This window comes from Neomonachus schauinslandi, chromosome 12 (assembly GCF_002201575.2).
Source record: "Neomonachus schauinslandi chromosome 12, ASM220157v2, whole genome shotgun sequence".
Classification (NCBI taxonomy): Eukaryota; Metazoa; Chordata; class Mammalia; order Carnivora; family Phocidae; genus Neomonachus; species Neomonachus schauinslandi.
Genome location: NC_058414.1, coordinates 16127999 through 16141957, shown reverse-complemented (window position 1 = coordinate 16141957; position 13959 = coordinate 16127999). Strand labels below are relative to the sequence as shown.

At 42.1% G+C, this 13959-nt stretch overlaps 1 protein-coding gene across 1 annotated transcript in view; it reads right to left on the bottom strand.

Annotated features, from left to right (window-relative positions):
• LAMB4 (laminin subunit beta 4) overlaps nt 1-13269 on the bottom strand; it is a 102492-nt gene extending 89223 nt beyond the window's left edge. Inside the window, 2 exon segments of the mRNA XM_021682940.2 lie at nt 2401-2467; nt 13229-13269. Of these exon segments, the coding sequence (XP_021538615.2) occupies nt 2401-2434 (34 nt within the window). The 5' untranslated portion in view covers nt 2435-2467; nt 13229-13269.
• Between the last annotated feature and the right edge of the window lie 690 nt (nt 13270-13959).

The window sequence follows — 13959 nt, the reverse complement described above, 5'->3', positions numbered from 1 at the left end:
GCATACTTTCATTTCACTGTATAATAAATGATCCTACATTGGTTAACATGGATTTTTCCTTTTATTCACCCAACAATCCAAACCCAGATCTCCTTTTATTTCCTCGACTTGACCTCTAGGATAAATAACCAATCAGAAGTTTGGACTCCCAAAGACAGAGGCTTTTAAAGACAAGGTCAGGTATAAAAAATCTCTGCTAATGCTGCTATGTGTGGATTAGCTAAGACTTCCCTTCCAGGGATTTAATCTTCTAGACAAGTTCCATCCTGAATTCTTTTATTGGAATTGCTGCCTTAGAGATTTAACATGTTTTTATAACCTGACTTGGCCTAACTTGTTTTGATCAGATGTGTACTTTTCAGAAGTAAAAGTATCCCAGGACTTAGGGAAATCGAACTATTATTATTCATGTAATAGTCTAAATGAGAATATGAATTTCCGGCCTCAAATACTTGGCAAAAAGTGGCTAGCAACATAAGCAGTTAAAGCTTCATGCCCGAACACAGATAGCCTTAGCAATACCCTTCTTGGGTTAGAGTTTTCAACTGCCAGATTATCACATTAGCAACAGGCTGGAATTGATTCAGAGAATAAAGACGCTTATGTCTTTAGAGAATCAATGCATTCCTCAAAAACAACATGCATCTTGAAGATAGGATCTGATTAAACACGAAGTTAGGAGATCTGGTCATTTAAAGAAAATGCACGGCAAATGTTCTGTAAAGTGAAAGATCATTTTGTAGAAATAACCGTTATTATATAATCTCTCATTTTGTATATTGTTTTCATTTTCTAAACACGTGGGATGTTTTCATTTTCTTAAACACGTGGGATGTTTTCATATACTTTAGAGATCGTGTTGGAGTTTAGAGGCTGTAAACATACACACATTACTTATTATGGGTAAGAAAACTTATAAAGAATGCATGTTAGGTAGGGTTTGTACTTTGTGTGTAGTTCCTAAAACCTGGCCAATACACATATTAGGATTATTTTTCCTAATCTTCCTTAGTCAGAAGGTAAGTCTAAGGGCTTAAATAGGCTCCAGTTTTTATATAAATACCTGTGGTTGAACTACAAACCAGAAAATGCCCAAGCTGATATGTAGGATTAACCTGGTTGGTAGTTTGACCATAGGCAACCCTAGAGACTTGGGTTAGATCAGGGTAAGCTTACGGTTGGAAACCCAGGATCTACTGTAGTGAGGTCTTTTTCTTTTTCTTCAAATTTTTAAAAAAGTAATCTCTATACCCAACTTGGGGCTCAAACTTACAACCCCGAGATCAAGAGCTGCACGCTCCACCCACAGAGCCAGCCAGGCGCCCTGAGGTCCTTTTCTGCCCAAGCTAATTTGATTTTGAAGATCTTTCATCCTGAGAGAAAGGTCTCCTGATTGAAGAGGGATCCCTGAGCAACCTTGCTGTCGTTTAGAATTTTGGCAAGGTGTGAGGAAGTTATCCTACACAGAGGTTCAGGGATCCTCAGTGGTTGCTTCTGATTTTGAACACGAGTTTAGTCCCAAAGAGAGCATCCGAGGCAAATGTAGAAGGAAACAGCTCTTCTCTGGCCATCTGAGGCCAGATCTAAGTTTCATTGTCCTGGGGGAGGCAAGTAACAAGTCTCTGCTCCCAGTGACTTGCGGCTCACCTCTCCAAGGCAGAGAATTTTCAACAGAGAACAAATGAGCATTTCCTACTTTGAGCTCTTCTTTCCTCTACCACCAGCAAATCTAACTGGGAGACTGCCTCAGGGTTTGGGGCTAACAACATTAAAAAATGAGATTCTGAAAGTTTGCTGCCATGAAGAAATTCAGCATGAATCTTTGAAGAGAAGATTCTAAGCAATTTAGTCAGTACTTAATAACTAAAAGCAGGACTGTTATAAAAAGTCAGGATCAAAGAGAGTAATTGTTGGAAACATCCTCTCTATGACTAATGTAAATTATTCTCAGTTTATTAAAGATGGCAGAGGCATGGAGGATTTGGCCCTTTAGTGGAAAGGAGCTGCGGCTTACTCAGAAGAGGACATTTTGCCTGTAAGTTCTTCACAAGACCTCATTACTGGGACAAGGGCTACATTCAAACAGGCCTCTATTTCAAAATTAAAATGCATTCTACTTGTAAATTAAGAATCTGAAAGTATTTCTACTTTCCTCGGTATCTTAATTTACTTATCTGCTGATAGTAATATTCCATTAAAGATGATTGAAATAGCTATGTGTGGATAGAAAACATATTGGAGTGGAATTTTCTAGTTGCTGGACACAATTATACAACAGAAGAACCATGACAATATATAGAACAGAAAAAAAGAGGTGGGTATGTTTAAAAAACATTTTTACTAAATATTTTAGAACAATTCAGTAAAAGCAGAAAATGGATTTTGACAACTAATACTCACCAAGGTGCAAAAAAAACCTCAGCATAAACTGCATTCTTTTGTCAGGAACTGATTAAATTCAGTTTTGCTAGGTTAAAAAAAAAAAAAGGAGGTTAAAGTCAGTCACTGATAGAATCAATAATTGCCATCAACTTTCAGTGATTCTTTAGGGACACAAAATATGTACAGTGCCCAATTTCTTAAAAAGTAAGAGTGCATAAAATTTTTACCAATATTTGTTCTCTATTTTCTTGAAATCAAAGAATGCAATAGTTTGTAGGAACTATATGGAACAAAGACAATTTCATTTGCATACTTTTATTTTAACCTATTTTTGTCCTCTTATTGTTTAGAAAAAAATTTTTAATTATGCAATCAGTATGTACTCATTATTGAAAAAACAGAAAAATCAGACAGGCAAAGCGAGGGAATTATTATCCGTAGTACTACCACCCAGAGACAAGTGGTTAATATCTTGCTGTATGTTTTTCCATAGTGCTTCCCTTCCATGTAAGTATTTTCCAAAAACGATAGCATATTGTATGCTTGTTTCAATCAATGCATCCCAGACATCTCTCCGTACCAGCAAATAGAATTTTACATCAGTAATTTTTCAACCTAGTGAGGGACATCAGGATCACCTGGGGGCTTCCACAAACCAAACTCGTGTCCCCGTTTGCAGATTCAGCTATATCTCCCTAGATGGAGGGCGCCCCCAAGTCCCTGTGTGGGGAAGCCTGATAGGGATGGGTGTGTACATGCCCCGCAGGGGTTGGGAGGAGAGAAGGTAAAATGCTCTCCTGCAGCAGTATTTTTAAATTACTGGATAGTATTCCTCTGAATGCAGGAACCAGAATTTATTTAACGAATCCTCTCTTGGTGGATGTGTGCTTTGTTTCTAGTATTTTCCTGTTCTAGACATTTTTGCTAAATCTTTATTTATATCCCGAATTTTTCCCCAGGATACATTAAGCGGAGTGGAACTAATGGATCAAAGAGCACGTGTGTGTTCAGGCGTCTGTGTGCACACAAACATACATGTGTGTAAGTAAAGAGTACATGGGCGCCTGGGTGGCTCAGTTGGTTAAGCGACTGCCTTCGGCTCAGGTCATGATCCTGGAGTCCCGGGATCGAGTCCCGCATCGGGCTCCCTGCTCGGCAGGGAGTCTGCTTCTCCCTCCGACCCTCCCCCCTCTCATGTGCTCTCTCTCATTCTCTCTCTCTCAAATAAATAAATAAAATCTTTAAAAAAAAATATTGTAAGAGTACATACACACATGCATACGTACCGCGTGCACGTAGCTGTGTGCATGTATAAAGCTGATGTAACTGCCAAGTTGCCGTGTGGACATTTCGTCCCAGTGCACACGCTCACCAACAGCCAATGAGAATCGCTGCTCACTCATGCCCTTCCCAACATGGAGTATTATGAATTTTTAAAGCTTTGTCAATTTAAAGAGCAAAAAATTATACATTGTCCTTTTGGTTTTAATGTTTCTATTTGGGTAGTAGTGAATGTAAAAATGCTTTTCCATGTATTTACAGGTGAGAATTATTTTTGCCCTTCGATCCTTCGAGGCTTTTCCTAGTGAATTCTTTGTTTTCCTCCCTGCCCACGCTCTGAGTCCCCCTAACCTGATGTGCCTGGCGTTCCGCTCTCGGAACTCTCTTCTCATGCTCTTGGCTTTGCCTTGAATGCCACCCTCCTAAACTCAAATGCCAGCCTCCTTACGAAGTCTTTTGTTTAAATGCCTGATTTTAGGCGAATTTCCTTCTGTGACCCAAGTTCTTTCCCCAGCCTGGGCTTCATTTTGGACGTCCCAATGTCATAAGAAGACAAGTCACTGAGAAGCAGTGCCCCCCGCAGCATCTCCAACTGATAATGAGTCCTCTCTCTTACAGTCTGCGATTTTGGACTGCTCCCTGTATACCAAACCTTGTCAAGACCTACAGGAGAATCCAGAACGGAGCCTTCAGAAGGTCCATTCTGTGTGGGTTGCTGAATGCCATTGAAATTATGAAATTACACAGCATCTCTGCTTCTCTCCAGTGGGGAATCCATTCACAGGGCAGATTCCAAACTGAAACACTGTTTCCAACTACAGACCGAGGGCTAAAATCTCCCTCCTTTGGGAAGGTGGGAGGGACGCAGATGGCACAATTCTAATGACCCAGGTTTAGAGAGAAAGGAGAAGACTGCCATGTTGACCACAGGAGCAAAAGCTCGTGTGAAAGGAATGTCTTTGGAGACAAACCATAAGAAACTCTTAACCATAGGAAATAAACTGGGGGTTGCTGGAGGGGAGGGAGGGGGGATGGGGTAACTGGGTGATGGACGTTGGGGAGAGTATGTGCTATGGTGAGCACTGTGAATTGTGTAAGACTGATGAATCACAGACCTGGACCCCTGAAACAAATAATACATTATATGTTAATTAATTGAATTTAAATTAAAAAAAAGAAAGGGATGCCTTTGGCAGAGCATGGGGTGGGGGAAGGGGTGGGGGGGACAAAACTTCCTAGTATCACAGTTCATCACACATCTGTGAAGCAAATAAACTCCTGGGAATTTTGTCAGTCTATGAAGTATCTTCAAGCAACAATAAAGATCATGATACAAGGAAGTGAACCTCCCAGCAACTGCTCCGAAGAAGAGAGCAACCTCCCTGACCTGCTCCGAAGAAGAGAGCACTAGAAGGCGAACCCAAGCTAGACTAGAATAGATACCATTCTCTTATTCATAATTGCTCAACGCGTATCACCAGCTCCTCAGTGCAGAATTACCGGGCTTATCGATAATTCCCCTGCTGGCTGAGCACCTCCAAAGCCCTGGCCGCAGCTCAGAAACCCCTGGCAAGATTATTTTTTCATGACTTCTTTTTAAAAATATTTATTTTCTGATACAATACACATAACATAAAATCTACCATCTTAACCATCTGAAAGTGGTTAAGTACAGTCACAGTATTGGGCAGCCAATCCCCAGAACTCTCTTCATCTAGCAAAACCGAAACTCTGTACCCATGAAACAGCTTGTCAGTCTCCGGTCCCCCCAGCCCCTGGCAACCACCGATCCAGTTTCTGCCTCTATGAATCTGACTACTCCAGGTACCTCATACAAGGAGAATCATACGGTATCTGTCTTTTTGTGACTGGCTTGTTTCACTTAGTATGATGTTTTCGAGATTCATTCGTGTTGTAGCACGTGTCAGAATTTCCTTCTTTTTTAAGGCTGAATAATATTCCATTGTATGTACGGGGTAGATTTTTAAGTGACTGATGCTCAGGCCCAACTCAGACCAATTCAGTCAGAATGGCTGGAGTGGGACCCAGGTGCCAATATGTCCACGATGCCCCCCAGAGGATTCTCATATGTAGCCAGGGCGGAGAACCACCGATGGCTCGTGAACACCTAAAACTCATCAACTTGCCCACATACCTGCCCTCCTCCTGGATTCCATTCTAAGAGAAGGGCATAACCAATGGCTCCAAATGTTGCTGCACATTTGAATCTCCTGGCCTGCTTTACGCGTCCTGCTGCCCAGGGGACATTTTATCCCAATCAAATCAGAATATCTGGGGGTGGGGTGCCAGCAACAGTGTTTTTTTTTGTTTGTTTGTTTTGTTTTTAATTCTAGGTAATTCCAACGTGCAGCCAAGTCTGGGAGCCACTGGGGTTACCACAGCCCGACTTGCTTAGGCCACAATGTTGAGGGTCATCCTTGTTCCCTCCCTGTCATGCTTCCGAATCTAAATTTGATCTCCTCTCCTTAAACAGTCATTCTCAATGTGTGGCCCATGGATTTAACAAGGTGACCAGTTCATCCCAGTGTGCAGGGGACTTTACTCGTGTTAGCACCAAAAGTTCCCAGATCCTTGGAACGCCCTTTGGTCTGGGCAAATTCAAAAGTTGGTCACCCTACTGGATCAGCAGCATTAGCATCACCTGGGAACTGGTTAGAAATGCAAATGATCAGGCCCCGGCACTAGACCCATTGATTCAGAAAGTCTAGGGATGGGGCCCAGCACTGTGCCCTTTTACAAAGCCCTCCAGATGAGGCTGATGTATGCCCAAGTTTGAGAACCACTGCTCATCAGTAACTCCCGGGTCCAAACGCTGAAGACCAGAGCTGCTGCTGCTGGGACAGCAGTAACACCTCACAAGAACCTAATCTGTGCCATGTGCATTCCCAGCTGTCTGCCTGGGCTGGGTGGCCCCCCACTTAAGGCACTGCAGGTCCAGGTGGTACTGGGGGGACAGAGCAGGCAGGTGGGGGCACCCTTCAACCCGTCATGCCACTGGGCTCTGTAGATCGTGCAAACAAGGCTAAAGCAGCCCCAGCAGGGATGGCCCCTTTTTACTGCTGAATAATATTCCATTATATGGATGGATATACCACTTTGTTTAGCCATTCATCAGTTCATGGGCATTTTTCTCTACTTTTTGGCTATTATGAATAATGCTGCTATGAACATTTATCTACAAGTTTTTGTATGAATGTATGTATTTTCATTTCTCTGGGGTAAATGCATCACCATAGAAAAACACTGTTTTCTTAAACTAATGTTAAGACCTCGTCTAAACCTTTCTCATAGATTGTAAGCACTTGAAGGCGAACATTCATCTTCTTTTCCCCAGAGGTACGTAGAAAAATACCAAAAACATTTGCCAACTTGAAGTCATTGCAGTTTGCATTTCTTTTTTTGTTTTTTAATTTATTTTATTTTGTTATGTTATGTTAGTCACCATACAGTGCATTATTAGTTTTTGATGCCATGTTCCATGATTCATTGCTTTCGTATAACACCCAGTGCTCCATGCAATACATGCCCTCCTTAATACCCATCACCAGGCTAACCCATCCCCCCACACCCCTCCCCTCGAAACCCCTCAATTTGTTTCTCAGAGTCCATAGTCTCTCATGGTTCATCTTTCCCTCCGATGTCCCCCCCTTCATTTTTCCCTTCCTTCTCCTAATGTCCTCCATGCTATTCCTCATGTTCCACAAATCAGTGAAACCATATGATAATTGACTTTTTCTGCTTGACTTATTTCACTTAGCACAATCTCCTCCAGTCCCATCCATGTTGATGTAAAAGTTGGGTATTCATCCTTTCTGATGGCTGAGTAATATTCCATTGTATATATGGACCACATCTTCTTTACCCATTCATTTCTTGAAGGGCATCTCGGCTCTTTCCACGGTTTGGCTATTGCAAACACTGGGGTGCATATGGCCCTTCTTTTCACTACATCTGTGTCTTTGGGGCAAATACCCAGTAGTACAATTGCTGGGTCATAGGGTAGCTCTATTTTTAATTTTTTGAGGAACCTCCACACTGTTTTCCAAAGTGGCTGTACCAACTTACATTCCCACCAACAGTGTAAGAGGGTTCCCCTTTCTCCACAGCCTCTCCAACATTTCTTGCTTCTTGCCTTGTCAATTTTTGCCATTCTAACTGGTGTAAGGTGGTATCTCAGTGTGGTTTTGATTTGGATTTCCCTGATGGCTAATGATGATGAACATTTTTTCATGTGTCTGTTAGCCATTTGTATGTCTTCTTCAGAGAAGTGTCTGTTCATGTCTTCTGCCCATTTTTTGACTGGATTATTTGTTTTTTTGGGTGTTGAGTTTGAGAAGTTCTTTATAGATCTTGGAAATCAGCACTTTGTCTGTAGTGTCATTTGAAAATATCTTCTCCCGTTCTGTGGGTTGCCTGTTTGTTTGTTGACTGTTTCCTTTGCTGTGCAGAATTGATGAAGTCCCAAAAGTTCATTTTTGCTTTTGTTTCACTTGCCTTTGGAGATGTATCTTGAAAGAAGTTGCTGTGGCCGATGTCGAAGAGGTTCCTGGCTATGTTCTCCTCTAGGATTTTGATGGATTCCTGTCTCACATTGAGGTCTTTCATCCATTTTGAGTTTCTCTTTGTGTGTGGTGTTAGAGAATGGTTGAGTTTCATTCTTCTGTATATAGCTGTCCAATTTTCCCAGCACCATTTATTAAGGAGACTGTCTCTTTTCCACTGCATATTTTTTCCTGTTTTGTCAAAGATTATTTGACCATAGAGTTGAAGGTCCATATCTTGGCTCTCTATTTTGTTCCATTGGTCTATATGTCTGTTTTTGTGCCAGTACCATGCTGTCTTGGTGATCACGGCTTTGTAATATAGCTTGAAATCAGGCAACGTGATGCCCCCAGCTTTGTTCTTCTTTTTCAACATTTCCTTGGCGATTCAGGGTCTTTTCTGATTCCATACACATTTTAGGATTGTTTGTTCCAGTGCTTTGAAAAATGTCATTGGAATTTTGATCAGGATGGTGTTGAAGGTATAGATTGCTCTGGGCAGCGTAGATGACCACTCTGCTCAAGAATGTTTGGGTCAACCAGGAAATCAAAGAAGAACTTAAACAATTCATGGAAAACCAATGAGAACAAAAACACATCGGTCCAAAACCTATGGGATACTGCAAAGGTGGTCCTAAGGGGGAAATACATAGCTATTCAAGCCTCACTCAAAAAAATAGAAAAATCCCAAATTCACCAACTGACTTTACACCTTAAAGAACTGGAGAAAAAGCAACAAACGACGCCTAAGCCACTCATTAGAAGAGAGATAATTAAGATTAGAGCAGAGATCAATGAATTAGAAATCACAAACACAGTAGATCAGATCAACGAAACTAGAAGCTGGTTCTTTGAAAGAATTAATAAGATCGATAAACCACTGGCCAGACTTACCCAAAAGAAAAGAGAAAGGACCCAAATCAATAAAATTATGAATGAAAGGGGAGAGATCATGACTAACACCAAGGAAATAGAAATAATTATTAGAAATTGTTATCAACAACTATATGCCAATAAATTGAACAACCTGGAAGAAATGGTTGCCTTCCTGGAAACCTATAAACTCCCAAGACTGAAACAGGAAGAAATTGACAACCTGAATAGGCCAATAACCAGTAATGAGATTGAAGCAGTGATCAAAACCCTCCCAAAAGACAAGAGTCCAGGGCCTGATGGATTCCCTGGGGAATTCTACCAAACATTCAAAGAAGAAATCATACCTATTCTCCTGAAGCTGTTTCAAAAAGTAGAAACAGAAGGAAAGCTTCTAGACTCATTCTATGAGGCCAGCATTACCTTAATTCCCAAACCAGGCAAAGACCCCATCAGAAAGAGAATTTCAGACTGATATCCCTGATGAATATGGATTCCAAAATTCTCAAAAAAATCCTAGCTAATAGGATCCAACAATACATTAAAAGGATCATCCACCACAACCAAGTGGGATTTATCCCCAGAATGCAAGAGTGGTTCAACATTCACAAATCAATCAATGTGATAGAACATATTAATAAGAGGAGAGAGAAGAACCATATGGTCCTCTCAATTGTTGCAGAAAAAGCATTTGACAAAATACAGCATCCTTTCCTGATTAAAACTCTTCAGAGTGTAAGGATAGAGGGAACATTCCTCAAGTTCATAAAATCCATCTATGAAAAACCCACAGCAAATATCATCCTCAATGGGGAAAAGCTGAGAGCCTTTCCTTTAAGATCAGGAACATGACAAGGATGCCCACTCTCACCACTGTTGTTCAACATAGTACTAGAAGTCCTAGCAACACCAATCAGACAACAACAACAAAAAAATAAAAGGTATTCAAATTGGCAAAGAAGTCGAACTCTTTCTCTTAGCAGATGACATGATACTTTATGTGGAAAATCCAGAAGACCACCCCCAAATTACTAGAACTCATACAGCAATTCAGTAATGTGGCAGGATACAAAATCAATGCACAGAAATCAGTTGCTTTCTTATACGCTAACAGTGTAATTGTAGAAAGAAAAATTAGAGCATTGATTCCATTTACAATAGCATGCAAAACCATAAGATACCTTGGAATAAACCTAAGCAAAGAGGTAAAGGATCTATACTCTAGGAACTACAGAACACTCATGAGAGAAAATGAAGAAGACACAAAAAGATGGAAAAACATTCCATACTCATGGATCGGCAGTTTGCATTTCTGCTAAAATACGCCAGCGTCCAACCTTGACGCCAACTGCATGCATAGTGTTCTAGCTTGATTTTTATTACTGCCTCTTTCACGAACTTCACCTCATCTGTCCTGACTTGAAGGCCTCGACTGTGCCCTGGATGGGCCCATCCCTGCTGGGGCTGCTTTGGCTTTGTTTTCACGATCCCCATGGCAATTGGCAATCCTGGGTGTTCCCTGATGCAGACCTTTCTCCACCTCTTCCCCCCACCGCCTTATTCTGTGGCTTCTAGTTCCTGACGTTCTCCCCATTTCCATTGGTCTTTGCTTTCCAGAGCCCCAGTGTGAATCTAGAGGTGTCTTTAAACCTGAAAGTTTAAATACCGTAAGAGGAGGCACTTGGGAGATCAATGGGCCTATAGATGTAACCACCCATCCACACTCCTAATTTTGTTTTCATATCACAGCTCGAAGAAACTCTAAAGGAGCTCATCCATTCCCAGTCTTTGTCTCCACTTAGAACTGATCTAGAACTTTGTTTAGGGAAACAATCCTGAACCCACATCCTGTGAACGATTTACAGCTTTCAGGTCAGAAGAACTGGTCTGGGGCCGAGGCATCCACACATGGGGTTCTACAGGGCCCAGAGGCATGATGGGTAGAAAATGGGCTGGGGTCCCCAGCTTCCTGTCCTCCAGCCAAGTAGTGGGAGTGGTCCCAAAGGAAGGCCAACACTGGGGTTTTAAATTCTTTAATCCAGCTATCTCTGAAATCCCTGAGGCCCAGGCTATGAAGACATGAGTTAATTCTGGTAAATTCAGGCTACTAAAAATATTCTCCTTGAAATGTCCAATAAAATGTGGCAAAGGGGCTTCAATCATCCCCCATTTTCTTACTTCTCTATGTCACTTTGCAATGGTTCCTGGCATCCTGTTACCAATTCATTCCTTCTATCTCACCTCACTCAATTCTACCTCCTGATGTAGAATCTCCTTCCTTCTCAGCGAAGGTGGGTTATGGCTGATCCCTGTGATTACATTGGAAAGGCTGAGGCCCAGATCAGCTTTCCTGCTTTCACGAGCGCAGTGGGTTCTCAGGATTGGTTTGCTCAGCAGAGAACCCTAGGTCTAGGGACATTTGTGGCTGTCACATCGGAGAGGAGGATCTACTGACATCTAGTGGGCAGAGGCCAGGGATAGTGCTAGAGAGTCTCCTACAACGCACAGGGCAGCCCCATCCCCCTAAGTAAGAATTATCTCGCCCCAAATATCAATAGTGCCCTGAGTCAGGGCCTTGTCTCCCCACCCTTCATTCCCATAAGCTCCTCAGCTCTGGTCCTGCTCCCAGTTTTCTGTTTCCCATTTGAGATAATCTAAGTCCCAAGCTAGATGAGTGTTAAGAGTATGCAGTCTGGCAACTTTTACAAAATCTGTTTTCTGAAATCACCCAGTCAGTATAAAAACGCACGGCTGTCCATAGAGCACGTTTTCGGGTGCGGTGGTCATCCCCCCCATACCTTCCTTCAGCAGGCTTTCCATTTCATCGGTGCTGCTTTTCTGGTTGGTGTACCAGACCTGACCTTTGCGAAGCTTCACAGAGGCCACATGCAATTTCTTTCTTGCTAAATTCATTGGTGAGTTTAAGTGATATTTGTAAAAGTAATAGGGATGAAGAAACATACTATCACCCCTTATTTGGACAAAGAGCATGTAAATATGTTTACAAAGGCCCTGGATGCATTTTGGTGATGGTTTAGGGAATGCCGCTAGAGGACCCTGGGCTCAAACTACATTAAGTGTCGCAATAAAGAGTAAAGTATGTGAAACTGACAATAACTAATTTCCCAGCATTGCTAATCGATTTTAATTTACTGACCACCACCATTACCTCATCTGCCCTCACTGGAAGGTTGTGCTCAAGGTGACAGCTCGTCGAAGAGTTTCTTCTTTTTTGTCAAAACGATGTGGAGGCAACAGATGGAGACATGAGGGGGATTTAGTGTCGAGCTGCCCAGCAGTGTCCCCCCACTGTCCTAGGTAGACCCACGGGTACAAACAGCGTGTGGGAAACAGCCTCTCTGCAGGCTTCCTTCTGCAAGTTGTACAGTAATCTCTAACACGGGGGATCATCATAATCCACATATTTATACTAGCCCTTAATTCTCTTCTGGCACACTTCAAATGGGTTATTTTACACATTTTAAAATGACAGTTCTCATAGAAATCTTATGTTTAACTTTCCCTTATCTGTGTAACACATGTTTTTTTTTTCTCCCACATTACTTCAGGAATCATCAGATATTTCAACTGTGTTGCCTTAAATTGCATCGCAGTGAGGAATGCAGAACATGAAGCTATAAATCTCACTTTCCCTTAAATTACAGCAGACACCATGCTCTCCTTAAAACTCACCACTTATACATACCTAAGATATTAACAATATATTTTGAAGATATGGCTAGTTCTACAGAATTGGGACGTTTCCCAACTGTCCCAAGTTGTATCACTGTGGGAAAGTAAGTATTCACCTATTACACAATTTATAAATTGTGCAGCTCAACATTGCATCATTCGAAGCTTTCTTTAAGGAACAGAAAAGCTCAGGTCACTGGCTGCACCCCACTGGCCACTAAGCACCAATTTTTGCCATTGGATATTGTACTGTGTACATGTCTTGTGTATACATGTTACCTGATTCTCCTTCTGTGACAGTAATGCGTATACTCCATGCTCTGATATATTATCCTCTACGCTGGCTCTCCTCATACACAACAAATTCTGAATTTGCTGATAGCTTCACTTAATCCAAAAACTGCCAACATGTCAGGGAGAGAGAAGACGAGACTTACCGGGATTTGCGAGGCTGTGCTGAGAGGCGCAGGCTGCAAACAGGGCGTGTAAAGGCACACCTGAAAGTGAGAGTTTAAGTAGAAAACCTCTCCCCCGAGGCACCTAGGGGGAGGGGAAAAAAGATGATCGATGTTCCTGAACCTGCCATAAAAGGTGATGGGTGAAATTACTTGCCTTGGGTTTTGACGTACACATGCGCACGCGCGCGCGCACACACACGCACCCCTTGTATACAGAGGCAAAGAGCTCTATTTTACAGCAAATGTTCTTCATTATGTGCCAGACTTCTGAAAGCAAAAGCTGGGAGGAGTTGAGATCAGGGTCACAACAACAAACTGCAATATTCCTACCAAATTTGTAACTAAGTTGCAGCTTTCCCTTAGCTGCTCCAGCCGTGTGAAACTAAGAGGGAAGACTCAAAGAATTAGAGGCTCACACTGTGCTCCCCCAAGCAACCAGGGTGCAGTGCTTTCTTGAGGAACGAATTGTCTGTGGGAGCAGCCCTGAGTTCCTTTGGATGGAAGCTGTAGGCACATTCAAACACTTGCCAGTAGGCATCCTTCCTACTTGCGATTGTAATGTGTTACAAAGTAAATCTCACCCTGGAGAAGAGTGGTTGATAAACGCAATGTTTTTATTATTCACTAACTTGTATAGTCTTTTGCTCCTGAGTTCTTGCCTTCAGATACCAGGCTTTTGGTGCTTCGGAGAAAAGAAACTGTGTCTAATG